Source organism: Dioscorea cayenensis, chromosome 7, assembly GCF_009730915.1.
Source record: "Dioscorea cayenensis subsp. rotundata cultivar TDr96_F1 chromosome 7, TDr96_F1_v2_PseudoChromosome.rev07_lg8_w22 25.fasta, whole genome shotgun sequence".
Classification (NCBI taxonomy): domain Eukaryota; kingdom Viridiplantae; phylum Streptophyta; class Magnoliopsida; order Dioscoreales; family Dioscoreaceae; genus Dioscorea; species Dioscorea cayenensis.
The window spans coordinates 28,973,117-29,000,792 of NC_052477.1; the positions used below are offsets into that span (position 1 = coordinate 28,973,117).

A 27,676-nucleotide genomic window follows, 5' to 3' on the forward strand; every position below is an offset into this window, starting at 1 on the left:
TCGCACACACATGGGCGGCTGAGATCACTTGCACACAATCACTATTTATACTTTTATAAATTTACCTTCACTCATGATTCAAATTCTCACAATTTGTGAAAAATTTTAATAGAATTAGACTGTCAATAGACCATAGTTGTTAAGGATTCCAATGATCCTATTTTTACCAACAGATTATTTCTACGCGTTTAAGAAGGGTAATACAATTGTATTTACCTTATTCAAGCTCAAATGGTCAGATTTGTCTATACATCACCATTAAAAATAAAAAGAAAAGAAAAGGAACACAGCTACAGATATATAGTATTCACAAATTCCTTAACACTTCTCCATGTGTTCTCATGGAGTAATAATGATTTATTAACCTAATTACAAATCTTTCACTTTAATAACTCGTATGCACTTTCAAGCCAAACGCTGTATGTTGTATCTGAAAATAGAACAAAATGCACCTGCATTTGCACAATGATATTTAAAAGCGTGACATGGAGGTTGATGAGAGAATAATACTAGCGATTTAAGTATGACCTTGTGTAAAAAAGAGAAGATTATACCTCTTTGAGTCCATCTGAGCACTCCTTAATTGTGGATATAGCTACCCTTGAAGCTTCATTGTGAGGATAGCTGAGGAGAGATTTTATGTCAGGAGTGAAGCTAGTATACAAAGCCAAATCAAATCAGCATCATGGGATTGATTAGTTGATTGATATACCGATAAACACCGCATGATATGGCAGGGAAAGCGATGTACTGAATCTTGTTCTCTTTCGCAATTTTTAAGCTGTTCCTGCAACCATATAATAGCAAGATGCAAAGATGTTCCCCTTGAGTCAAGAGTTCAAGTGCAAAACTCTCTCTGCTTTTAATTGATAAATTTCATCAGCATACCCTGAGGAAACTTTTCTTGAAAATTAACAAATAACAAGTTTTCTGGTTGAAAAATGCTGGTGTACAAAAACATTTCTGCTGGCTCTTGATGCTTAAAAAAAAGCAACTCAAAATACAGAATTGGCATTCCTTACAATTTTCAAAAAACTATCAAGTTTCTATTTAAAGATGGTTAAAGCTAATAATTGGCCCCTGAACTATATCCAAATGTTTGTTGTTGTCCATGAATTCAAAAAAGTATCACTTTGGTTTTTGAACAACATAAATATGTTCACTTGACCTTTGAACTATACAAATATGTTCAATTTAATCCTTCCATGACATCTTGAGTAAATTAAAAACTAAAGCAAAAGCAATCCATTAGACAAACAAACTACCATGCCATCAATTCCATCAATCACATGAGATGAAATTGATCAAAGTGAAAATTTGCATGTAATTAAAGGACTAACACAACACTTTTTCATGTTTATTGGCAAAAATTAACATTTGGGTACAAGAATAATGTAGGGACCTATTTCCAGGTTTTCACCTTAAGATACATAAAAAAAAATGACCAAAGAGATGATAGATGACACTGACCTATACGCATTTGCCAACAAAACCTCTGGTTGATCATGTTTACCATAGATTGGTCCAACAGTGTGGATGACATGAGAGACAGGCAGAAGGAAAGCCCTGCACATTTTCAGTTATCTCATCCTGGTGTCTCCTCTGAAAGTAGTAACCAAAAATAAAACATATTTTGCTAGAGATAGATCAATGTAAATAAGATACGGTGTAATTCTTGCTTCTCCAGTAGGACAACGAACTCCAGGCCTGACCTCAGGGACTTCTCGGCATGCTTCTACAAGTTGAGGGCCAGCAGCTCGATGTATAGCTGATGAAAATGGAATCAGAATTCATGGCCATTAACCAAGATAAACATTTACTCAGATAAACCTTGCCAGTTACCTCCATCTACACCACCACCTCCAAGCATTAGCTCCTCAGCAGCATTAACCTGCAGAAGAACCACATTATATATATATACTCTAGGACTTTTGGTGATAGTTGTCAATTGGGTCCTTCAAATTTCAACTTTTAAATGGCTGGGAGGAAAACTAAACAGTTGCGACAAAAACCTAAAGTTTTGGAAGAAAACACTAAATGGTTAGAGAAAAACTAAACGATCGAGGAGAATTGGAGGACACTAGAGAAGAGAAAGTGAGATGTAAGTGGGTTGGAAAATTCCCACCAAAATTTAGTTTGAGGGTATTTAAGGACATCATCCCATTTTTTGGTAGTTCTTTTTTTCAAACTAGGGACTATAAAGATACTGTCTTTTTTAAAAAAATGAGGACCCAAAGTTCTTTTAAAATGTCAGCAGAACCTGCAAGTCCTTTCGAAAAAATCCAGTGACAATACAATTATTTTCCCTAAAAAAAACCACTCAATCAGAATGGATAATTCCATGGATGAACAAGTAAATTTGTTCATATAACACTCACACAGAGTGACAACACCAAGTTGATAAGGCAACATCAATGCTATCATCAAGGATTAAAGAAAGGAAATGGCATCTCTATGGATGTTATTCATTTAGTAAAACCATTTGTCAGTAATGAGAGAGCCATTTTCAAAAGGAAAACACTACTCTAATTACTACTGTTTTTGCTGTTGTTGGTCATGAAGAAGCTGATGAGAAACATATCTATCAACAAATCAATCAATTATATATATAACAACTCATATCTTTAACATGAATGAAAACTTTTATCTAAAAGATTTAGGACGGCACTAGACATCAATTTCTAAACAATAAAATCCCTAATTAATCTCATCAGTGTATGAATTACCAGTCCTTGATAATCCTGACGAACATTGCAAAGAAACTCAATAAACAGAGAGAGATAGAGAGAGAGAAGGGGTTCTCACGATGGCGTCAGTGGATCCATCGATGGACCAGAGAGTGATGTCGCCCTTGTGGAGCTTGAGGGTGGTTGACGGGGAGAGATCAAAGGAAACCAGCTTATCAGAGAATTCTCGTCCGTTATCGGAGGAGAGAATAGAAACCCTAGCTGGATCTCGGCCGGAGCATTGCATCATGGAGAGGATCGTCGAGGTTTTGGGGAATCGATGGGAAGAGAAGCTGGAGAATTTGGGGACGATGAAGAGGAGCTCGGTAGCGTTGATGCTTTGGAGTGCTCGAGCAGACACAGCATGCCACACCAAAGAGCTCATCTTTCCAATAAAGTTATTATTATTATTATTATTATTATTATTTAAAAATAAAATAAATATTAATAGCTCAAAATTCTATATAAATAATGAGCTATAAAATTTAGAGAATAAATCCTTATTTTTCTTAATTAAAGCATTTTTACGGGTAAAAAAAATTTTTTTAATATGTAAATTACCATTATAAGTAGAAATCCTAAGAAAATTTCTCACTCCAAAAATATAGCGATAGAATTGATCAAGGATTAGACTCAAGACTACTTCCAATAATAATACATATGGTTTATTCCTATTGTCAAATATTTTTGTGTATAAAAAAATATTATTAGAATATATACAGAAAAAAAATATAGGATGAGTATAAAATTTGAAAAGTTAATAAAGTTAAAACTTGTTTTCACAAATCACAAAGCAAAGCTACATCTCTGATATGCATAAGATATGAGCAACCATTAAGTCGCGTCGCATGCTTTATGAGAGGGATATTTTTCCCATCCTTCTTCCCTATTTTTAAAAATTTCTGAGTCAGACTTCTGTAAAATTTGGGCATGTTTCATGTTTGACCACATTTTTTCAATAAACAAAAAGCCAAAAAAATGAATAAAAACTCTCAAGTATGGCGCATACCAAAAGCTCTTTTTTCTACAAACATTAGCTTTTCAGATGCAAGAGCTCTAAACTTGCATGCAGCTACAGAAGAGTTCAAAGTTTCATATTGGCATCAATGTCTGATGAAAAAACAAAGGTGGGCAAAATAACAAAACAGTTATCCATATTGGTAGCTTCCTACAGCAACTTGCGAGCACTTTCAAGCCAGGCATTGTATACTCCATCTTCAAACAGAACAAAATGAACCTGCAAACAATTTGCAGCCAATAAATAACAAAGATCGCTTAAGCTCAAATTGTTTGCCTACACTGATAAATTAAGAATAATTACATATTTAAAAAATGGGTATTAAGGATGGAGAGTATATGAAGTTGCATTTTTAAGAACTTAGGAAAGAATGTTAAGGTTATTGTACATTCCATGAAAGGGAGAATAACAACAATCCAACTGCTTCAGAATCTTCACTGTATCTATCAAGACCAGTTTCTAAATACTGGTTCTATCTAAATACCATACTCTTATCTTAAAGGAATAAAGCAATGAAGAGATTTACTTTGTTCTTCCTCGCCTCAAAATTCAACTAGATTACATATCCATTTATGACCTTCAAGTGCAATGGTATCGAAAAAATGCATGAGGGATGCTTCATTACCAAATTATCCTGTCATTCTGCTTTTTCATAGAATTGAGGCCAAAGGCTACTTAGGTATCCTATATGCTTGGGCTAATCATGCAATGATGAAATGAGCTAACTATCACAATACAGACAATTGTATGTTGGTACAATAGTAAATGGAGGCGTGACCAAAAACTACGTCTATTTTGCTAACGACCTTCGGGTCTATTGGTACACGGGTCGCCGATAGAGCTCTCACCGAGTGGTGAGAGTTCGATTCTCACTGAGCGACATTTCTGAATCGTGAATAGTGGTTGTGCACGGGTGGTTTCAGCGCCCATGTAGCGCGGCCCCTGCTCCCACTTGTTCCACCGAGGCTTGGCACGTCCCCCGGGTCTCTAGTGGGTTCGCCTCGCTCCTCTTTCCCAAAAACTACTGTCTATTTTGGAAAAGGAGAAAAAAAGGCATACCTCTTTAAAGTTATCTGAAAACTCCTTGATAGTGGAGATAGCAACATTTGAAGCCTCATCAAATGGATAGCTGAAAAACTAACAATGTGTTAGAAAAGATGATATTGCACAACAGCAGCTAAAGATACTGAGCAGAAAATATGTAAGAAATTTATTAATCCCCCATATTCAAGGTGATGGACTTACCCAAAGACACCGCATGATATGGAAGGGAAAGCAATATACTCAATGTTGTTCTCTTTAGCAAGCTGCAAGCTATTTCTGCCACAGAATTTCAAATTGTTTCTTCAATACTACCATTTGCCATACTGATCTAGTGCACCAAACAGGCAGATCTTTTCCATTTCAAAAACATACACTAAATAAGAAACGCAAAATGAAGTGTTATACCTATATGCATTCCTTAATAAAATCTCAGGATGGCGATGAGCATCATAAATGGGACCTACAGTGTGTATTATTTGAGACACAGGCAGCTGAAAAGCCCTGAAATCTTTTCAATTTTGTAAGTGACCAAACTACAAAATTATTGGTAAAAGAACAATGTCATCAAAATCTACAAGAGACTTACGGAGTTATTCTTGCTTCACCAGTGGGACAGCGAACTCCAGGCTGAACCTCTGGAATTTCTAAGCATGCAGCTTGAAGTCCTGCCCCAGCAGCTCTATGTATAGCTGAAACATGGATTTGAAGAATTATAAAGGCTCACAAATTAATAATTACAACAACGGGGAAGATTTCCACAAATACCTCCATCTACACCGCCCCCTCTCTGTAGCCTTTCATTAGCTGCATTCACCTGCATAAGAGCCATTTAGTAAAAATTTCTACAGAACCACCGAGAAGTCCAGGACTAAACTAATTGAATGGAGGAAAGAATGAGTCCTTTGACAGTTCAAAAACTAAAACTTCAATTGATCATGATCAAATTAGGATACAGTTCTTGAATCTTGAAAGATAAGGATGAACAAGGACTCTGCCCATGTTATTTTCACGAAATCATCAGTATATATGGACTTTGATGCCAAGATATTAACAACACCTCTTTCAATTAATCCAATCTTTCATTAGAATAATATAAAATAAAACACTGCACTTTCTCGAGATCAAAGCCAATTTACAACAAATACAAATTTTTCATACTATTGACAACAACATCCAATCAAATGCAGTTGTTTTTTTTCACATTCATATTGTTTAACATATCATATACATAACATAAATCCCAAACCCGAATAGCTTCGAGCAAGAACTAATCTTTTCCTCACGTTATCAGCTCATCAAATCAATACACAATCATAGAAAACATTTGACATACGAATAGCATCAATCCAGCAAAACCTAATAATTCAAATGAAAACCAAACCAAATCAAATGGAATTGGGTGCTATCGGGAACTCACTATGGCATCAGTGGAACCATTAACAAGCCACTTGGTGATGTCCCCTCTCTGGAGCTTGAGCACGCTGGAAGGTGATATCTGGAAGAGATCCATCTCAGCCTTCCTCTCAGTACGTCCGCCAATCGCCGAGGTTGAAATTGAAGCCCTAGCAATACCAACTCTGGTTCCTCGCTCCAATTGGGAGGAGATCAAAGATCGAGGAGCTAGGATTTCGAGAGATGCGCGAGAGCTCCGGCGCCGGAGAGCTAGGGCTCCAGAGAGAGGATTTCGAAGCGGAGAGCACTTCGAGAAACGCACAGCAAAAGCACCCGCCATTTGTGGCCCTGTGAAGAAGAGAAGGTTCTAGAGATCTTTTGCTTTCCCTGAATCCTAGCCGTCCATTTTGTCATCTCATGCCTCCAGATTAGTTCTTTGATTTTAAAATATTTGAGAAAAATAAGAATAAAATAAAACAGCATATTAAATGTATTTTAATTACAAAAAATTTACCACCTATCATTTTTTTTAAAATTTTTTTAATCCCAAGATTCCCAACTGCTATAACTTAAAAGCAGTTTGAATTTCCATAGACAGCACTTAGATACAGATGATGAGTGAGTAGTGAAGGTGGTGGGAGCAAGCCCTGTTGTTTGCTTGTAGTTGTGTTTTTTTCTTTTGTTCCTAGAGGCTGCGCCTCTGGTTGTGTTATGGTCTATTTCTGTTGTTCAGACCTTTATTGTTGTTTTGTCAGTTTTCCACTTCTAGTGGACTGTTTTTGTTATTTTGTTTTTTTTTCTAATAAAAATGATTTATCCATATTTTTTTTTAAAAAAAAATTAATCCTTACTATTTAAGTAATTTTTATAATATCAATAATACGTTAGTGAAACATTACTTTTAAGTTTTAATAACTAAAATTAATCAGATAAATTAGATTTACCACAGTAAATTATTAAGCTTGCTTTTATATACTTAGCTCCCCATGATTTTTTTTTATTATCATTATTCACATGTAAAATAACACACCGCTTGACACATGAAGTTGGTTGAGGGTAAATTAAATGAAGAATGAGCATTGCATTGAATATTTAAAGTACATGATTAACCAGTAAAATTTAAGTTTTTTATAATAAATACTGAACTGAATCCGAACTACACAACCCACTTGCAATAAAAAGGACACGATTAGTCAATAATAAGAAAAAAAAATGTAAAGAATATTTATATCAAGAATTAAAAAAGAAAAAGAAAAGTTCTTCGCACATCCTTGTCCAAATCTCCTAAAACATAACAAGTTGTTCAAATTGCTCAAATTATGCAAACTTAGTACCTCAAAGTACACATCTTGAAAAATATATTCTTTTTTTGAAGATCATGAAGACAAAATACACATTCAAGAGTACAAACACCATTCGAATTTTTGAGTTTTTTCTTTAATATATAGTCTTTAAAAAATTATCTGAATCTCAGTTATAAAATTACAATTGTTTCTTCTTTGAAAAGGAAATTTTTTTATAATTTATGTATTTTTACATAGTTATATATGAATAATATTTCATTTAAAAAAATTAAAGCAATTACAGAATTACACTTAAAGCCCCAATAAAATTTTAGTTTCTATTTAAAAAAAAATTTGAATTTATATTTTTTATAGGGTTATATATGGAAAATATCCATAAGTTGAGTTTTCGTTTTGTTAGCTTTGAAAATTACTGAAATCCCAATGACAAAATTTCACTTAATTCATATTAAATGTTTCTTTATTATGTGTTTTGAAAGAAAAAAATGTTTATAATTTATAATTTTTATAGGGTTATATATAAAAAGTGTACATTTAAAAAGTTGGAGTTTTTCCTAGCTATATAGCCTTTGAAAACTTCCCAAATAACAATTACAAAATTACACTTAACCCCCTATAAACATTTTGTACTTCTAGCCTATGAAGGAGAAGGATTTTTTGTGATTTATACTTTTTACAAGGCTATATATGAAAAGTGTACATTGAAAAAGTTGGACGTTTTCCCCTTATTATATATAACCTTTGAAAAATTCCCAAATCACAATTACAAAATTACACTTAAACCCCTATAAAATTTTTATTTTTAACATATGAAGAAGGATTTTTTGCGATTTATACTTTTTACAAGGTTATATATAAGAAGTATCCATTCAAAAAATTGGAGTTTTTCCTTTACTATATAACCTTTGAAAAATTCCCAAACCACAATTACAAAATTACACTTGATCCCCTATAATATTTTTATTTCTGCCTACGAAGGAGAAGGATTTTTTGCGATTTATATTTTTTACAAGGTTATATATAAAAAGTATCCATTCAAAAAATTGCTATAACCTTTGAAAAATTCCCAAATCACAATTTTAAAATTACACTTGACCCCTATAAAATTTTTATTTATAGCCTATGAAAGAGAATGATTTTTTGTGATTTATACTTTTTACAAGGTTATATATAAAAAGTGTCCATTCAAAAAATTGGAGTTTTTCCTATGCTATAACCTTTGAAAAATTTCCAAATCACAATTTCAAAATTACACTTGACGCCCTATAAAATTTTTATTTCTAGCCTACAAAGGAGAAGGATTTTTTGTGATTTATATTTTTTACAAGGTTATATATAAAAAGTATCTATTTAAAAAATTGGAGTTTTTCCCTTGCTATAACCTTTGAAAAATTTCCCAAATCACAATTTTAAAATTACACTTGACCCCCTATAAAATTTTTATTTCTAGCCTACAAAGGAGAAGGATTTTTTGTGATTTATACCTTTTTACAAGGTTATATATAAAAAGTATCCATTCAGAAAATTGGAATTTTTCCCTTGTTATAACCTTTGAAAAATTCCCAAATCACAATTACAAAATTGCACTTGACCCCTATAAAATTTTTATTTCTAGCCTATGAAGGAGAATGATTTTTTGTGATTTATTCTTTTTACAAGGTTATATATAAAAAGTGTCCATTCAAAAAATTGGAGTTTTTCCCATGTTATAACCTTTGAAAAATTCCCAAATCACAATTACAAAATTACACTTGAACCCCTATAAAATTTTTATTTATAGCCTATGAAGGAGAATGATTTTTTGTGATTTATACTTTTTACAATGTTATATATAAAAAGTATCCATTCAAAAAATTGGAGTTTTCCCTTCTTATAACCTTTGAAAAATTCCCAAATCACAATTACAAAATTGCACTTGACCCCTATAAAATTTTTATTTCTAGCCTACGAAGGAGAATGATTTTTTGTGATTTATACTTTTTACAAGATTACCAACGGCCTTTAGGTCAATTGGTACCAGGTCTCTTGCGTAAGGCGTTCGTTTCGGGGAGGACCGAGATCGAATCCTATGTCCACTCAAGGTGAGGGCACATGGGTCGGCATTGAGCTCTGCTCCCTCACACGTGCACGTCCCTGACTTACCCTTAAATGGGGGGCGCTTGTCGTCTATTTGTCAAAAAAAATCCATTTAAAAATTTGGAGTTTTTTTCCCCTTTGATGTGGCTTTTGAAAAATTCTCAAATCACAATTACAAAATTACAATTGACCCTTATAAAATTTTTATTTCTAACCTATGAAGGAGAAGGATTTTTGTGATTTATACTTTTTTGAAGGTTATATATAAAAGGTATCCATTAAAAAAAATTGGAGTTTCCCCTTGAATTTGAAAAATTCCCAAACCACAATTACAAAATTACACTTGACCCTTATAAATTTTTTTATTTCTAGCCTATGAAGGAGAATGATTTTTATGATTTATACTTTTTACAAGGTTATTTACAAAAAATATACATTTAACCTCTTATAAAATTTTTGTTCTTGTTCTATGAAAAAACCAGACTTTCGTAACTTAAGTCTTTTATAGGTTTATGTACCAAAGGTGTGCATTCAAAAAGTTGAACTGTTTCTTTATTTCAGCTATTAAAATTAGTTTCAATCTAAATTACAAAATTACACCTTTTTTTTTTTAAAAAAAATCTCAATTACCATCTATCCCTGATTCCCTAGACCCTAAGATTCCCTAGACCCTTGCGTAGGATGTTCATTTCAAAAAAGACTGAAGATCGAATCCGAAAACCTATATAAAGTGAGAGTATAGGTAGTTCATACTTGTGCATGTCCATGACTTACATTAAACAGGGTGTTTGTCACCCAAAAAGACAAAATATCAGTCACTAAATTACATTCAACCCCCTATAAAATTTTTATTTTTATTATCTACACCGCTCAATCAATACAAAGTTGGAATTTTTATTTTTTATTTTTTTTTACTCTTAAACCTTAAGCAATTCAACACACATTTCCAAATTGCTCAAATTGCTTAAACAAACAAGAGGATGCAAATTGCAAACTTAGTACCTCAAAAGTACACATCTTGAAAAAAAAAAATATATACCCCTTTTAAAAATAAGACAATGAAAAACAAATTACACAATAATCAAGAGAAACAAAGAGAACACCACATAAATCTCTTTGTTCTCACTCAATCTCTCAATCTCAAATTACATAAAACCTCTATCATCATCTATTTTAATACCCTGTGAATTTATCACAAAGGCTACAACATCAATCAACAACACACCATCATTATAATATATATATATATATATATAATTATGATGTAATTAATAATAATAATTAATAATAATAATAAAAAAAAAGGGCAAAGAAGAGCGGGTGCTGAAAAGGGAAAGCAACCTCAGCGTTATGCCCATCAAGTGTTCGACGAAATGCCAGAGTACTAAAACTGGGCACCTTCGAAGGTTTGGCCGAACTGCCAGCCGGAAGGAGCGACGTTGAAGTTGGTGATAGTGCGACCATCGCTGGTGGTGACTTGGAAGGAGAGGGATTGACCGTTGAGGTAGCCGTTGCTCTGCCAGTTTTGGCCCCAATTGCGCGACATGGCTTGCCAGCCGGTGCGAGAGCCTTTGATGGATACGGCGTGGACGTCGCCGGCACCGCCCACGTTGGTGATTAGGACCAAGTTGAAGTAAGAGTGGCCGTTTATTGTGAACCTTATTCCCCCTTTCTTCACACATGGAACCCTAAATTCAAATTCATCAAGATTAATTAAACATTTTTAAGCAAATTAAATATAAATAAATAAAAATTATATTTTTTTTTTTTTTAAATTACTTATTTTTAATATTTTTATATAAAATTTTATCTATTTTATAGAAAGATATTACTATCTTCAAGTCCTGCTGCAAAGTAGTGGTGATAATGTGTCTCAGTTGTAGATGCAGACTTGAGGGCGCACGGGCTAGACATTCAATTTCTGACCTATACGCACACCCCCTAATAATACTTGTTGTAATTTGTTAAAAAAAAATTACCCAACCTCAAGGAATTGAATGAGGATGCATAAGTTTGATGTTCAATTCCTGGCTTATGTACATACTCATGTCGTAATTTGTTAAAAAAAAATTTATACTTAAAAAACGAGTAGTTTTTTATTCATTTTTGTCCCTAGTAAGAGATTTAGGACATTATATTTCAATATTTACTGGAAAAAGACAACAAAGAGAACATGACGAAATTTTAATGTGTAGCATTCAAACTTGAAAATTTGATTTTGATTTTGATATCTTAATAATTTGAATATATATATATATATATATATATATCATTCCTTTTGTTCACTTAACATGTGTCACCATAACTTACCTATCTTTTTTCATTAATAATTTTTTTAAAAATCAATTAAACTTTTATAAAAACAAATATTTAATTAAAAATAAAATAAAAATAAAAACTCACCTTCTGAAAGCAACAGGAACAATCCCAGCTCGGTATTGAGCAATTTGAAGAAAAGCTGGTTCAGCCAAATCAAAATGTTGAAGTGGAGGATTGCACCACCCACCATTATCATTAGCAAGAGCAAAATTGGGAGGACAAAAATTGGTAGCAGTGACAACAATACTCCCCGGAAGACACCATCTTGGATCATCATTACATTTCATCTCATAACATGATCCACAACTTAATCCATTGTTAAACAAAGCCGTGCTAAGCGCGGCCGTGTTCGTCCCGTATCCTTGACTATATAAATTACCATATCCACACGCTCCTCCTGTATTATAAAAGAGTTGATATTTTATTTCTCTCTAGTCATTATAAACGAGTTGATATTTTATTTCTCTCTAGTTAGAAGTCGAGAGTTTATATATGAAAAAAAATCTCGTATTTTTTATACTTACCCATTGTGCCGGAGGCATCTCCGCCGCCGTAAAATGTGGCATGACCGCCTTCCCAACCGTAAGAGTCACCGAATACGGCCGGAAAGTGGAAGATGAAGTAAGAAAAGAGGATGAGAATGAGGACATTGGAAGAGGAAAAGTTGGCAATGGCCATGAGAGGAGGAAGAGGAGGAGGAGTAGGTGTTTTTGTTGTTGTTTTGAATGAGAAAGGATGGTCCTTGAAATATATAGAGGAAGGATCCTTTGAGTTTCTATGGATAGAGGGACAAGTAGGACTTGAAACGGATCGGAGTAATAGCACAAATCAAGAGAGCACATGCATTTGTTCTTGTTTGGAAGAGTACCAACTCAACTTGTGGTGGCCCAACCACATGAGCCTTTCAAAGGATTCCTTCAAAAAAAAATTTTTTTTCTTTTTAATTTTGATTTTTTTTAAAAAATATTGTTGGTTTAATTACCACCGAATTCATTTATGAGTTTGGTTTTACTCATTTATAGATCAATTAAATGAAGAGTTACATCTCAACCTTCTTTTACATAAATTAAAATTTTTGATTCATTGTAATTATCTTGAAATAATTTAAATGATAATTTATTTAGTTGACAAATAATGTTATTTGTTTATTTATTTATTTTTACTTTTATGTTTAATTGAGTGATGCACCACACATCAAACTATTTTCATAATATTTTTATATTAATCAAATTTAGAATTATTTTGAAGTGGAACACTTTAATATGATTTAAATTAAAATCAAAGTTATATGTTAAAGTTTAGATTTTCTTAACTTGGATGCCTGTTTCAATGCAAGTGATATTCAATTATATACAACTACTTTTTAATTTTCAATTTTTTTTTCAACACATTTTCCTTTATATTAAATGATAGTAAAACTATTGGACTTAATAATAACTTTAAACATAAATAAAATTTTGGAATTATTCACATTTAACACTTCAACCACCTCCTAACCAAATACACCCACATAACTTGGATTTTGTTTTAAATGTGTGGCATAAAATGGGACACGTGTTCTTGTACAAAGGTAAAGTCTTCTATCATGTAAAAAAAACATGGAAATTAAAATTAATTATAATGAAACAAATGTTATTAATGTTCATGAAAGTATGAAAATTAACTAACCATTGGAATCCAAGAAATTTTACAAGCATTTTAAAGCATATGTTTTTTTAATAATTAAGGCTTAATGAATAAATGTCATTATCTCTCAAAATACCAAACTTTTTATCACTTCATAGTGTATTATACATTTATATGCCATATGATTTTTGTAGCGTTGTAATAATAGAATTGATAATGAAAATTTCAAATTATTATATTCATCGGCACATTTAATTTATTTTTAATATATATATATATGAAAAAATAAATGAATAATATATAATCATTGATTGTTCATACATTAATTTTCTTTGATTTTGTGTTTAGATTATTTTTTATATTAATTAAAAATCAAATTTAAATATGAAAAATCAATATAGAATTCCGAATCCGAAAAGCAATAAATAATAACTCGAACCATCATGACATGATTGAAAATCTTTGCTTGTGAATAGCATGTTTCTAAGATAAAATTATTTATCACTAAAAGGCATGATTGAGAATATATGCTTCTTTTAATAATCTCTGTCATGATATTTTAAGTAATTGAAGTATGATATCTCCTAACTTTGTCATTTTGCTTTTTCGGGTCGGGTATTTGCCCGAAAACCCGACCCGATAAATTGTTCACCCACACCCACTTGAATTTAATTATAATTTTAACATAATTTAGAATTATACACACATTTTTAAAAAATCTCTACTCACATTTATACCCTCATAAAATCTCTAGATGAGAATGCTAAGATGAATGTCAAGTGTTATTTTAAAAAAAACCGATTTGAAAATGAATTGATATGATATAACTGGTTATTATTAATATTGTAATTTTTATCATTTATATCAAAGTAAATTATTTCATAAATCATTATTCCTTTTCCACCTAGTGTAACATGTTAAAAACATTTTCTTAAAATTTAAAATTATTATATATTTCACAAAATATAATAAAAATTATCGAAAACGGTGAAATTTCCGGGCCGGGCCCTAGTACTCCACTGGGGCCCATACCATGTTCGGAGCACATGGCATTCCGGACTAATGCTAAAATTTTTTAGATGACCTTATTTTGGAATTTAGATTACATCAATACACTTTTAATTGAAAAATATGTAACAAAATGATGTATTAACACCCACATGATAAATTAAGCATATCTTAGAGCTTTACTTTAATATGAATGCAAATTAAATGGTGTGTTGCGTTGCTATCTTTGATTGGGACTATGGAAGTTGCCATGTGTTATGTTCTTCAATTTCAATTGGACCGTGTGATGATTATGAAAGCTCATGTTCTTTCAATCCTTTCTTAATATTGATGGGGATTTCCAATATCTAATCCCTTTACACTTTTTTCTTTTTCTTTTTTTGGATTTATTTGGATAATCAATTTGGAGTGGAACAATGTTTTTAGAGTTAATGTTGCCTCGTTGGATTTGAGTGTTTTAATGTGCTCTTTAATGTCAAGAGACTTTTTCATTTTGAAGTTTTTTTTTTTGAGTTTATATGTTTTAAGAAATCAACTGAAAATGTAAAATTAGGCTAATAGTATTTTTGTCTATCGACAGTTTGGCACCAAAATCTATTATGCAGAATGTTAGTATTATATTAAAAAGATAAATTTGAACCTTAGCTCATTCAAGATAAGAACACATGTGTGTTGAGATAGTAACTCTACTCTTATATACACCCCTGACACATGGATTTTTATAGATATACACACACATTTGGATTATAATTCACAATTTAAACACTAGTTACTAGTTTATTTGATGAATTGATTTGATTTTTTTTTTTAATGAAATGTAGATAAATCATGTGTTAAGGACATGCATAGGCATTGAGTTACTACCTCATTGCACCTATGTTTTTACCTGTGTGAGTTGAAATTTAAACTCATTTTTTTAGAAAAACTAGAACACTTATAAAGGACTGAATGTTATGAGACCTAAAAGTCATTGAGCACCTCCGGTGTCAAGAGATCAAGAGGTCATTGGCACCAATTCAAATTCTTAGTTTACTATTTTTAGTAAAAAATTAACGTATAATTCTAATAATAATAATAATAATAATATGTATGTATGTATCTTGATAAACTTAAATTTCAAACAATAAAAAAAAAAAAACTTAGATTGATTGGTGAGACAATCATCAGTTTTGATTATGTAGTTTCTCAATCTCACCAAACAAAAACATTAACAAATTCATACCTACCAATTTCTCCCCCAATACAAAACATAATACATGAATTGAATGCAATGGTGTGTTGTAGTGTTTGATGAATTGAAACTGAAACAAAATTGTCAATCTCTCAAATAAATAAAATAAATAAATATTATAAAAAAATTAATATATAAAAAATATATAGAATTGCCCTACAAAGCATGTGCCCTTTGCAATCCTTGACAACGCCCCGCACGAGCGTTTGCCGGCCCCCTAAATCTTATGGTTCCCTGTTCACTCACTCCCTCCTTTTTTTTTTCCTATTTATTTATTTATCATTTATAAATAAATAAATAACATCATATATATATATATGTATGTGAATAAAACGCCATTATAAATGTAAGATTAGCAGCTAACAACCTTTTAGTCTATTGGTATTGCATTTCGTACATAAGATATTTATGTCTTGCTGAGAAGATGGGTTCGAGTCTCTTATATGAGCAAAATAAAAATACAGGGGTATTGAGATATTACCTCCACGTCTATGCACGCTCCCTAACACGTATTTTTATTCACCTTTTATTAAAAATAAATAAAATATAGTAAAAATGATTTTAACCGATTTTATTTTTGAGTTATTTTAAATTTATTGTGAAGAATTTTCAGAAAATTAAAATTAAAATTTATTAATGTTTTAGTATTAAAATTATCCTCTTTTCAAAAGAGTAAGAGACATGAGGCCATGAATGACAGTCTCTTGTGCCCTCCAAAGAGTGCATCTCACTCTGCATTGCATTTAACCCAACAAAGTCATTGGTCCAAACTGAGCTATTAATACCTTACTTTCACATTCAAAATTTTTAATTGTATGATGTAACACATGTTGTTGGATTTCAGTATGCATGTTATATGTTGTTCTCATGAATTTTACATCAAAAATCATAATATATATTTTTTAGATATGCAACTTATAATACACTCAGATGTCATTAATACATTTGGCTCCAAACTAAATATTTTAATGTCATATAAATTTTTTTTTATATATATATTTTTTATTATTAGAATGATACAAGAAGTACTACCCATGCCATGAGGGTCAGATATTTTTTTTTTGGGATCTATTTTTTTGTTTTTTTGGTAAATTGGAGAAAATAAAAATAAAGTGGTAATAGGGTGTGTCCAAGCAAGCATGTGAGGATGGGACCTATAAAGATCCAGTAGTTGTAGGGTTGCTAAGATTTAGTTATAAGGAATGAGGGACCCAATATGACTGCAATTTGGGGGTTGGCCACAAATCCTGTTTCTATTGATTCTTGTCCCATTCTATATGTGGTTGTAGTTGCCTCTTTATACAACCTTTTGCTTCCTTTATTATTATTGTTTCTTTTTTTTAAATATATATATATATATATATGATAACAAATTTTAATAACTTATGTATGAATAGGTTGTCAGAATGGAAATTAAATATTCATTGAAAGTGAAGTGGGAGTCGGGATCAACAACCCAACAAGCGAATGTGATATGTCTACTAACAATTAGTTTGCGTGGCGTTTTTAGCTTTTAATAAATTAAAGACTCTTTTGTTTTTATTATTTTTCTTATTTTAGTTATATATATATTTTTAAGTATTGTTTTATTACTTCTTATTGTGGAGGTGCACGGTGGAGGATATTTATTCTTTCCGGTCATATTTATCTTTAATTTTACAAAGAGATAATGATATATTATAAAGACATTTTATATTTGTTGACCAATAAATAGGATTACAAATAGCTGAAACAGTATTAGAAAACTATGTAGCATTATGCAGTTGGCGTCTATGAAAAAGAAAAATACAAGAAATTTATAAAGGATTCCCTTAATGTGTGTGTGTGTATTCATATTTAAAAACTTGAAAATCAAATTAAAATGCTTGCTTTCAAATTCAAAATATTAATCAAACATCTAACTAAAAAAGCAATAACTTTTCTCAGCCTTGTTTGTTTGTATGTATTTTTCTCTCTTACATGATTACAACATCATGGGACAAAAAAAAAATCTCCACAGGCATAGCTTTCATATAAGTAATGATGCCATATTCTTGCATAGTAGATTTTACTGAATAGACATCCCAACAAACAGATCATCAATAACTGATCACCAATAAAATTAATGGCTATCAATAAGTTACAACAAAGCCAATTTGATAAAAAATCTAAATTAAGAAGATAACATTACTTTCAAAAGTTTCAAGGGGACAACATGTAACAATCCCTGAATCACAAGAGAATTTGTACCAAAATCAGATAACAATTCCAGTGATACAGAAGAAAAGGTCTACAGTAAAGCTAAGCATGTTTATTGTGGTAACTAGCACAATAATAGAAACAAGAATGGCAAGATCACATCTACATATTTGATACGAAAGAATGATATTTGAAACAAATACCTGCAAAACAACTTCAAACAACAGAACTTTTGGAGTTTGGGTAAATAATATTTCTCTCAAGGGCCTGTATTTGAGTTCCTGGACTCAACAGAGGAATGGATAAAACTCAGATGAAGACTTGAAAGAAGCAATGTCTTCAATAAGTTGCCAGGAATTTGCTGGGATTTGGGCTTCTTCAAGGTTTGTATTGCAGCCCCAAACATGAATAGCTAGCTGACGACATTTAGGGGATGACGGTCTCAGGTATGTATTATACCATTTAACAACATCAGTTTTCTGAATTGTTTTGATCTCCTCCGCTTCCAGTTTCAACATATCAAATTGATACCTGTATGTGGCATGATTTATGTCAATTGTAGAAAAATAGACTATCTTCAATCAATTCATAATAATTCCTATGTTCTTAAACCAATTTAGAAATCGTTTCTACATTCTATTTGATTCAGGAAATGCTCTTACAGTTACTAAATCATAGTGTAAACATGATCATTACTGATACAATGTAACTGTAGAAAGGGAACCGCCTAAAAAGACAAGATTTAAGGTCCTTTCATCTAACAATTTACATTGCATGCGGGCCACATCAGATGAGAACTAGACTCCGCCACATACAGATTTTGCTTGCTGAGCCACTCAAGTGCTGCTCAAACTAAGCTTGAGCTCGTCTCAAAGATTTATTAAACAGAAGAAGCTTGGACATATGTTGAATTGAGCTGCAAATATTTCTCACTCAAGATTTGGCACAGGCCAATTTGTTCCAATGTGGCCCAATTAAGCTTTGAAATTATGTCATAGAGCTGTATTTTTATATAACAAGAAAACACTAAGATGGGCATGTGGGTGTGTGCTGGGGGCCAATGCTCAATTGAGTTGAGCTCAAGCGGCAGATTAGGGTTCAATTAGCAGAGCACAAGCTGGTGTCAATGTGAGAAATCCTGCCAATATTAGCTGTAATATTAGCTGTGATTAGTCTATATATGGTTAGCTATATATGGTTAGTAAACATTTGATTGTCATATTTAGACAATTGTATATTTTAATCTCCTTTTCCTTTCTTCTAGGATTTGATTGGCCTAGATGGTACACAGCTAAATAAGCCTTCGTAAAGAGATCAAACAATACAACTTTTTCTTGAGAATAATTCTTCATAATAGTATTCTTCATTGTCTCTTTCTTTCCATTATCTTTTAGTTAAACTACTTTTGAGGCAAAATCTAAAGATCCAATCTACCACCACTAACTTGACAAAATATCTCTCAACTCACAGCTCCATCTCTTTCAATAACCATAGCTCCTCGACCGTCCCTCATCCCCCACTTGCTATGGCGGCGGGTGAAGGAGAAGCCATTCACAACATGTGACAGGAAAGATGAAAGTTCAACCAAAGCATGGGGCCAAATCTTATCAACTCGCTTTCCTGAGCGTTCCTCCTTCCTGAACGATCCTCCTCCCTGAGCTTCCTTCACCTGTGTCTCTGCTTCCCCTCTCCCCTTGCCATTGCAAGCGGGGGACCATCCTCCCCTTCTTCTCCCTCCTAGGCAGAGATTGCAGCAGCCATCAAGAATCGTTCAAACCCTTCTCCATTAGTTGATGGTCCAGTGTTGCGCAAACTAAAAGCCTCAATTACTGAATTCATCAGCTTTGATGGAGATGCCATGGCTAGAGGCCGACTTCGCTTCGAACATTCATTGATCGGCAAATTCTTTGGCAAACCACACCCTTTTGACCAAATTAAATCTATCCTCCAATCCAGATGAAATGACTTTGGTGAAATCTTTATCTCTAATTTACCGAATGGATACTTATTGTTCAGATGTGAATCATTTGAAACCACCCAAAAACTCCTGTTTGACGGCCCCTAGGCTGTTAATGGAGCCATCCTCCAACTTGCTCCTTGGAAACCTTTCTTTGAACCAGCTTTCGCCAAGCTTTCCACGGTTGTCATATGGGTGCAAACTGTGCAATTACATAACCTACCAGTGGAATTCTAGGATGTGGAGTCTCTGGAAACTATCTCTGCTTCGTTAGGGCGTTTGTTAAAGATTAATGATTATACTATCTCTTTCTAGGTCTAAATTTGCCCGCATTTGTGTGGAGACTGACCTATCTAAACCTCTGAAGAAAGGTTTTTGGATTAGGGATGATGAACATCGTGTGTTTGTTGTTGTCCTTTATGAGAAGCTTCCTACATTCTATTATCTCTACGGAATGGTCGGACAGGGGTCAAACCATTGCAACCGCCGGAGTTCAGGGGATCTCAGTCGTTCCTCGCCACCCCCATTGCAGGTTCCAGGTGAATCGAATGGGATGGTGGCAAGGGAGGCTATGGATTCTCTGAACAATGACATGGAGGCAGAAAACGATCCTTTGTCCCAATCTGCAAGGAAATACCCAAAGTAAAAGCTGAAACGGAGTTCGGTCCATGGATGTTAGTCTCTCGACGTAGAGGGTGAGGTGGTGACCGCGGTGGCGCTAGTGGTGGCGCTGGGAGACTGGCATCACGTGTGGCGCATGCAAGCCCATTAAACCATCAATCATCGCTCCCAATGCTATGCCTCGTTCTAGGACTTCCAGTTCACCACGTGGCGGCTTCTCCTTTCATGGCAGGGGTGGCCACATTAGTGAACGTTCCCGAGTCACGGATCCCACTACTGTTCAGTCGGCTGGTGTTAATGCTGACGTGACCCCCTCCTCTGTTCAAGACATGGAGATCTCAACGGTTATGGTTCCAACAATCACGAGAGACGTTGGTTCTCTCAACAAGCATAACCCTGGACCAAGTTCCAAACCTGCTTTGAGTTCCAAGGAAAAGCAAAAGATTCCCTGTCAGACCCCACTCCACCTCCTATTCTCAGGACCTATGATGGTCAAGTTGTTGGTTCCAACATAGACTCTCCCATCTCCTCTCACGCCTTAGCTGTTGAACAAGTCTCTGGAGCTATGAATCCTTCACCTCTGTTGGAGAACTCTGACCTTTCCATGAGTGAATCTGGTGATGAGGGAACTGACGAGGATGATAGCGATTGTGCCATGTCCGAATATGACGACCTTGATGAACCTGATAATTCCATGACTTTGGATCAATATCAGACTAGTCTACATAAAGAGGCTCTTGTCCGGCGTGATCCGCATTCCATTTCATCTTTACATAAGAAAGGGCGGCTCGATCAAGGCGGCGATGCTGCCCAGGGACCGAGCCCTTCCTTCTAAAGGGTGTCCTTTTTCTGTTTGTCTTCTAATCTGTTATCTCTGAATGAGTTTCTTTACTCTTATCTTATATTTCTTAATTTTTCAATGATTGATAATATTACTAAGCTCGTGTGTTGGAACTGTAGAGGGATCTTCGGCCGGGATACCTCTTCTCGCAATAAGTACATGATGAAAAAAAATCAATCCAATTATCTTTTGCTTGGTGGAAACCCGTGCACATAATAGCAAACTTGACTCCTTCTGCTCCAAACTTGATAGCAAATAGGCTTGGGGTGCTATTGTGGCAAATGGTTATTCAGGTGGAATCATTGTCACTTGGCAAAAACAATTGGGTATGGTAACTCCACTTGTCAAATCTAGGTATGATTTGTATTTGGTTGTTACTAATGCCAAAAATTCGTCTTGGATCCTTTCCACAGTTTATAATCCTTCTCGTATCCAAGCTCAATCCTCCGTTTGGCATGAGTTATCGGGTATAGCTTCTATTAACCTTCCCTGTATTATAATTGGAGATTTCAATGCTATAGCTTCTTTAAAAAAATTTCAGGGTGGTTCTCAAATTTACTATCGCCGTAAGGCTCGTGTTTTCTCTGATTTTATCATTTCAAATAACCTTTTGGAAGTTAATTTTACTAGTTCCAGTTTTACTTGGTGTAATAACCAATCTGGAACAGCTAGGAAATGGGCTCGCCTAGATAGGTGTTTGCTCAATCCATGCTGCTTTGCTTTATTTGACTCGTATTTTATTAAGCATCTTCCGTGCCTTTTCTTTGATCAAGCCCCTCTTCTTCTCACTCTTACTCCTCACATTATTTGCAACAAAAAAGTCTTCAGATTTGATAATTTTTGGTTAGAATATATTGGTTGTCACTATGCGTTGAGAAATGCTTGGAATTTCATACCTCATTCTAACCCTATGCATGCTTTTACTCACTTCATTTCTCATGCCAAATCTAATCTCATTTCTTGGAAGAAAAGAAGCCTGAATTCCATTGAGTCTAATATCAACAGACTTGATTTGGAAATTCTAAAGGCTGAGGCCCACGAATTTATGAATGGTAATATAAACAATTCCTCTAATAATCTTTCCTTTCTATAATAATCTTGCAGCTCTCCATCAGCAAAATTCTTCCAGGTGGGCCCAAAGAGCTACTAGACTAACTATGGGTTCGGTGTGGTAACCAGAATACTAGCTTCTTTCATAATTCTATACGCTTACGTAATCATCAAAATTCCATTTCTCTTATCAATGATTCTAATGGGACTTGTTTTATTGAACGTAATGACATTGAAAATTTTTTTTGTGACTTCTTTTCTAATCATTGGACTGAACCTTCAAACAATTCTGTTTTAGATATTTTTCAAGCTCTTCCTAATGATCTTCCTTTAATTACATCTGACGATTGCGAGTCTTTGATTAAGTAAGTCACCAAAAAGGAAGTATTTCATGCTCTTCAATCCCTTCCTTCAGGTAAGAGCCCTGGCCCTGATGGTCTAAATTCTGAATTTTATTGTTTTTATTTTAATGATATTGGGGATTCCTTGTTTGAGGCTATCAATTATTTTTTTAATAACTTTGTTATCCCTAATTGATGCAGCGGTATACTTGAAACCCGTTGATTCGCATTCAAATGCCCGGTAACAAGTTGTCCAAACCTTGTTGATCAAAGATAGTCAGGAATTTGAGAATAGTAAAATCTTATTACTCTAGAAAATAGTGATAACAAAAACTGATTTTCTCTTGCCCGTAGGCTTACAATAAATAGGCGAAAATAGCGCTAAGAAAGGAGATAATTTGAAAATTTACCAAAAATGATAAATTCTCAAATATCAGCAAGAAATAAAAGGTTTAACAAAATAAAGACTATTGCCACAAATGGCTTACAAATCAGAGATTTCTAGCCTAAGATATAATGAAATCAAATCTTTCCTAAAATGGAAAAAATGTTGTTTTCGATGCCAAGATCATGGAATTCGGCCGAAAACTGGCATGACTCTCTAGCAAAGCTAGTGATTTGTGCTCGTTGACCCGTTTTCCTTCAAGTGAGACCGTAAAAAACTAAAAATCCACCGTTTGAAAAATTACCAAAATACCCTTGTTAGGCCATGTCTCATTTGTCCAGAAAGACATAGGTTTGCTCCTCAATACACCCCGCATCACTAATGCTTAGGGCCGTACTTTTATTGTTCTTATTCCTAAAAAGCCCAATCCAAAATTTGTTACGGATTTTCGGCCTATTTCTTTATGCAATGTTTGTTATAAAAGTATTTCTAAAATCTTAGCTAATTGACTTAAGAATGTGCTTCCTCGGATTATTGGTCGTGAACAATGTGGTTTTATTTCTAATCGCAGTCCTTTTGACAATATTATTGCCTGACAAGAAGTGGTTCACTCAATGGATAGAGACACTAAGAACCCCCTAGGATGTTAGTTAAGTTGGACATTGAAAAAACCTATGATACGATGAGTTGGAATGCAATTCTTGCCACTCTTTATCGAATGAACTTTCCTAGTAGAAAGATATCTTGGATTCCGGCTTGTATCAGCTCCGCCTCTTTCTCTTTTCTGATTAATAAGCAACCTTCCTCCTGGATTAAGTCCTCTAGAGGACTTCACCAAAGAGACCCGTTGTCTTCTTATCTTTTTATCCTTATTGCGCATAGGGATGTAAGTGGGGCGGGGAATGGGATCCCCGTCCCCATCCCCGCTTCCCACGAGGCGAGGATTCCCCGCCGGGGAAAAATTATCCCCACTCACTCCCCCGCGGGGATCCCACGGGGTCGGGGAATCCCCGCCCCTCGCCAATTTTTTTTATTACATAAAATTCTAATAATATTATATATCATATATATATATATATATATAAAGTAGAAAACCTATTTGACACTTGTCAATTTCTCATAGAAATTTTACCAATATTATTTTAATAATATTAAATTATTTATAACATAACACTAAATTATATTATTTTAAACTAATTTTTATTATTTTATCACATAATATATAATAAAATTAATTTTGTAAAAATATTATATTTTTGAAGTTGATTAATAGCTTATTTTATTTAATCTTAATTTTTACCTTTAATTTCTATAGAAAATAAAAAAAAATTATTAAATTTTTAAAAAAATTTCATATATATATATATTCGTACATCACACGGGAGTAATACTAGTATTACTTAAAGTCTAAAAGTCTAAAACATTATTAATAAATACTATAAATATATTTTTTTGAAACCCACATATTTGGTCCTTATAATCTTATATTCATATTGAATTATTAAAAAAAATAAATAATTAATCATATGAGTTATTTTCAATATATATATATATATTATTATTATTATTAAAAATCGGGGAATCCCCGCGGGGATCCCCATGGGGAGCGGGGCGGGATCCCCGCGGGGCGCGAGGCGGGGAGGGGTTTTCCCCCGTTCCCCGCCCCGCGGGGGTTATTTCGAGGAATCCCCGCCCCGCCGGGGTGGGTCCCCACGGGGAACGGGGATTCTCCGCTCCATTTACATCCCTAATTGCACAAAATTTGACTGTTTTTTTTTAACTTTGCCATGAGAAATCAGATGATTCCTGGTTTTAATCCCACTCTTAGAAACAACTTCAATCATCTCATGTATGCAGACGATTTGATTCTTATTACTCAGGCGACTAGGAAATTTGCTCGTAATATCAAACTTTGTTTTGCCATTTATGAGCGATTAACTGGTCAACGAGCTAATAAATTTAAATCTAACATTTATTTTCCCTCCGGGTTCAATGGCAGATTGAAAAATAGTTTTTGTAATATCCTTGGTTTCAATACTGACTCTTTCCATTTTACTTAGGGATTTCTATTTCTCCTAAACGCCTAGCTATCTCCAATTTTACCAACATGCTTGCTAAAACAGAGAAAACCTTGTCCATTTGGAAAATTTCTAGAATCTCTATGGCGGGTGAAACAATTCTTATTAATTCAGTCCTTATGTTTACACCTGTCTATTACTAGTCAGTTTATCCAGTTCTTGATACAATTTTGGATGGTATATCTAAGGCTGCTAGATCGTTCTTCTGATCCAAGGGTGGCAATAGAAAAGGCATGAACTCAGTTAATTGGACAGATATTACACTTAATCATACTGAGGAGGGTCTCTCTATTCGAAATTTGCGTACTTCCAAAATTTCTTAAATGGCAAAAAATGTGCTTGGATATCTCAATCATCATAATGCTATTTGGGTGGACATTCTCTTTGATAAGTATGGTAAAGTCAACTTTTGGACTAACTCCATTGCAGCTAACTGTTCGTGGTTTTTTAGAGGACTTTGGCATAATGCTAATATTATTAAATCACATCTTTGGCTGCATCATTTTCACCCTGCTCATACTGATTTAATGAAGGACCCTTGGAACTTTGAAATCACTTTGGCATTTAAACCCACATATATCAATATGGATATCAATCTTTAACCTGCTGAACTTGTTTGATCTCTTTGTTAATAACATTTGATATTTTAATATGTTGCATGAAGTTTTTGGTGAATTTTTGAATCTTGACTATCTCGCTAATGACAAATTCAGCAGCAACTTTGAAAACAGATGGGTATGGTACCCCAAATCTCGAAAAAACAAGCTCACATCTATGGTGTACTCTCATTTTAACAAATCTAATGATTGTCTGGAACCTTAGGATGGCTGGGGAAATATTTGGCGCCTAAAAATTGCTCCTAGGCCCAAACATTTCCTCTGGTTACTCCTTCATAATGGCATCAAAACACATGAGTATCTTTACAAATTCCACATCTCAATTTATATGTGCAGGCTGTTGTAACAATTCTGCAAAGTCGGATATTGAAGTTAAGGCACTTGCGCTCATTGCGGCGATGGGAAGCATCCGTGTCTTAAATTTTCAAATCAAAACCATCTTCATTGCCAATGTCGATCTTCATAAAGCTATCATGTCTGGTGATCCACAACATACTTGGAGACTTTATCCATTGATCTCTAGCATTATTGATTACATGTCAAGCTTAGGAAATCGTCAGATTCATATTATTCCCAGATCATGGATGACTGCTGCTGTTAGCTTGGCCTATCATGGAGCTAATTCTCATGTCCTTACACTCTTTCATCATGGCAGAGACCTTCCTCACTGGTTAATGAAGCAACTTAATAGGAATGGAATTCTCTTGTAATCTTCTTTCTTCTCCTTTTATCTTTTTTTGGTCTTTGTATTAGTTCTCTTGTAGCCTAGTTTTTGTATGTTTCTTTTTCCTCAGACTTTGTACCTCCTTGTTTTGTTTTGAATAAAAAGCTGTCTCAGCTCCTTTTCCTCAAAAAACAATGGGAAACATGAATGGACCCTCTTCCAGAAAAGATGCAGGAACAGATCAACATGGAGAAAGTCAAAGTGGTGGTCTAAGAGTAAGTGAAGATAGATGACAACTCTTATCCAGATCTAGGAACACATGCAATTGGTGCTTTATGGGAAATTCCTAGGGAAAACCATTCCCTTGATCGAATCAAGAAAGATCTGTTGCATCTATAGGGCCCTCTGGATTCCTTCACGATAATGGTCCTTCCAAATGGCTTTTACTTTATTGAGTGTTAATCGCAAGACATGGCTAGAAAGCTTTTGTGGGAAGGAACTTGGACCATTGCAGGTATAGTCCTTCAACTGTCGCCGTGGAAAAAGAACTTCCAACCGGCTTTCAAAAAGCTGGAACACGGGGTGGTTTGGATCTAGATTCCCCATTTGCCGATGGAGTTCTGGGATAAGGAAACCTTGGACTTCATATGATTTCATCTTGGAAACCTCCTAACGTTAGATGAACACACACTTAACCGGACCGGGCTAGATTTGCTACAATGTGTTGAGATTAATCTTTTACAACCCTTGAAGTAGGGGATTTGGATTGACGCTTGAGGATAGCGAGTTTCGGTTGCTACACTGAACACGACTCCACATTTTTTGCTACAATTGTGGACGCATGGGTTACGGTGAGGCAAAGTGTGTGTCTATTGGGTGCCAGAAGCCAAGGGGTGACTGTGCAAACAAGGATAAGCTGAACCTTACCGGCAAAGCTCAAGGGATGGTTGGGCTTAGTGATCCATCTCCAGGTGATTTGATCACTTCGCAGCTAGGCTTGGACACTATAGAGCATGATTTTGGTCCTTGGATCAGAGTCCAAGCTCGTCGAGGAAGGAGGCAAGGCCGAAATCTGGCAGTCACTTCCCGACAAACCCTTAGTGGGGAGAAAAGGGACATGTGCCACAATAGTGAGCCCTACTCTCAACACGTGGCTTATAACAAAAGCGTAAGGAGTGCATAGGGAAGAAGATCAAGAGT

The 27,676-nt window shown here is 34.1% G+C and overlaps 5 protein-coding genes across 14 annotated transcripts in view; 1 reads left to right on the forward strand and 4 right to left on the reverse strand.

Moving 5' to 3' along the window:
* Positions 1–187: 187 nt before the first annotated feature.
* On the reverse strand, positions 188–3,118 carry LOC120264467 (macro domain-containing protein XCC3184-like). Its single transcript, XM_039272279.1, has 7 exons — positions 2,806–3,118; positions 1,843–1,891; positions 1,666–1,768; positions 1,471–1,566; positions 713–787; positions 555–624; positions 188–452 (listed from the first exon to the last, which is right to left on the reverse strand). Exons 1-7 carry the CDS (start codon positions 3,109–3,111, stop codon positions 381–383), a joined length of 771 nt encoding a protein of 256 aa, XP_039128213.1. The 5' UTR covers positions 3,112–3,118; the 3' UTR covers positions 188–380.
* Positions 3,119–3,705: 587 nt separating this feature from the next.
* LOC120264407 (macro domain-containing protein VPA0103-like) lies at positions 3,706–6,557 on the reverse strand. Its single transcript, XM_039272219.1, has 7 exons — positions 6,206–6,557; positions 5,554–5,602; positions 5,375–5,477; positions 5,194–5,289; positions 4,990–5,064; positions 4,804–4,873; positions 3,706–3,963 (listed from the first exon to the last, which is right to left on the reverse strand). The coding sequence occupies exons 1-7, from the start codon at positions 6,518–6,520 to the stop codon at positions 3,895–3,897; spliced, it is 777 nt and encodes a 258-aa protein (XP_039128153.1). The 5' UTR covers positions 6,521–6,557; the 3' UTR covers positions 3,706–3,894.
* Positions 6,558–10,578: 4,021 nt separating this feature from the next.
* On the reverse strand, positions 10,579–12,624 carry LOC120265646 (expansin-A8-like). The gene is made up of 3 exons (XM_039273599.1): positions 12,404–12,624; positions 11,964–12,276; positions 10,579–11,248 (listed from the first exon to the last, which is right to left on the reverse strand). The coding sequence occupies exons 1-3, from the start codon at positions 12,555–12,557 to the stop codon at positions 10,945–10,947; spliced, it is 771 nt and encodes a 256-aa protein (XP_039129533.1). The 5' UTR covers positions 12,558–12,624; the 3' UTR covers positions 10,579–10,944.
* Positions 12,625–17,878: 5,254 nt separating this feature from the next.
* LOC120264844 (nardilysin-like) overlaps positions 17,879–27,676 on the reverse strand; it is a 28,253-nt gene continuing 18,455 nt past the window's right edge. For both annotated transcript variants that reach the window (XM_039272705.1, XM_039272706.1), the window contains one exon: positions 17,879–18,453. In XM_039272705.1, coding sequence (XP_039128639.1) covers positions 18,210–18,453 — 244 coding nt within the window. In that variant the 3' untranslated portion in view covers positions 17,879–18,209. The remainder of the gene's footprint in view (positions 18,454–27,676) is intronic.
* On the forward strand, positions 19,208–26,786 carry LOC120264845. 9 transcript variants are annotated; one of them, XM_039272707.1, is made up of 6 exons: positions 19,214–21,351; positions 21,461–21,667; positions 21,755–21,808; positions 22,446–22,470; positions 22,762–22,806; positions 26,149–26,785. In XM_039272707.1, exons 2-6 carry the CDS (start codon positions 21,623–21,625, stop codon positions 26,520–26,522), a joined length of 543 nt encoding a protein of 180 aa, XP_039128641.1. In that variant the 5' UTR covers positions 19,214–21,351; positions 21,461–21,622; the 3' UTR covers positions 26,523–26,785. The 9 variants fall into 9 exon arrangements, 3 of the variants coding, with proteins under 3 accessions (XP_039128641.1, XP_039128642.1, XP_039128643.1); XM_039272708.1 differs by having other exon boundaries at positions 19,214–21,338; XR_005537541.1 differs by having other exon boundaries at positions 19,208–21,667; positions 22,446–22,554; positions 26,149–26,786.

Bases quoted from the DNA above. Each gene is read 5' to 3' on its own strand.
- LOC120264467 (XM_039272279.1), bottom strand. From the start codon at position 3,111: ATGAGCTCTTTGGTGTGGCATGCTGTGTCTGCTCGAGCACTCCAAAGC. The intron at 1,769-1,842 runs GTAACTGGCAAG...CATTTTCATCAG, and splicing joins AGGTGGTGGTGTAGATGGAG to CTATACATCGAGCTGCTGGC. The intron at 1,567-1,665 runs GTATCTTATTTA...GAAAATGTGCAG, and splicing joins GGAGAAGCAAGAATTACACC to GGCTTTCCTTCTGCCTGTCT.
- LOC120264407 (XM_039272219.1), bottom strand. From the start codon at position 6,520: ATGGCGGGTGCTTTTGCTGTGCGTTTCTCGAAGTGCTCTCCGCTTCGA. The intron at 5,290-5,374 runs GTAAGTCTCTTG...AAAAGATTTCAG, and splicing joins GGTGAAGCAAGAATAACTCC to GGCTTTTCAGCTGCCTGTGT. The intron at 3,964-4,803 runs GTATGCCTTTTT...AATTGTTTGCAG, and splicing joins TTTCAGATAACTTTAAAGAG to GTTCATTTTGTTCTGTTTGA.
- LOC120265646 (XM_039273599.1), bottom strand. From the start codon at position 12,557: ATGGCCATTGCCAACTTTTCCTCTTCCAATGTCCTCATTCTCATCCTC. The intron at 12,277-12,403 runs GTAAGTATAAAA...TTTATAATACAG, and splicing joins AGATGCCTCCGGCACAATGG to GAGGAGCGTGTGGATATGGT. The intron at 11,249-11,963 runs GTGAGTTTTTAT...ATTTGAATTTAG, and splicing joins GTTCCTGTTGCTTTCAGAAG to GGTTCCATGTGTGAAGAAAG.
- LOC120264845 (XM_039272707.1), top strand. From the start codon at position 21,623: ATGGTTATTCAGGTGGAATCATTGTCACTTGGCAAAAACAATTGG. The intron at 21,809-22,445 runs GTATAGCTTCTA...ATAATCTTGCAG, and splicing joins CGTTTGGCATGAGTTATCGG to CTCTCCATCAGCAAAATTCT. The intron at 22,807-26,148 runs GTAAGAGCCCTG...TTATATGTGCAG, and splicing joins TCTTCAATCCCTTCCTTCAG to GCTGTTGTAACAATTCTGCA.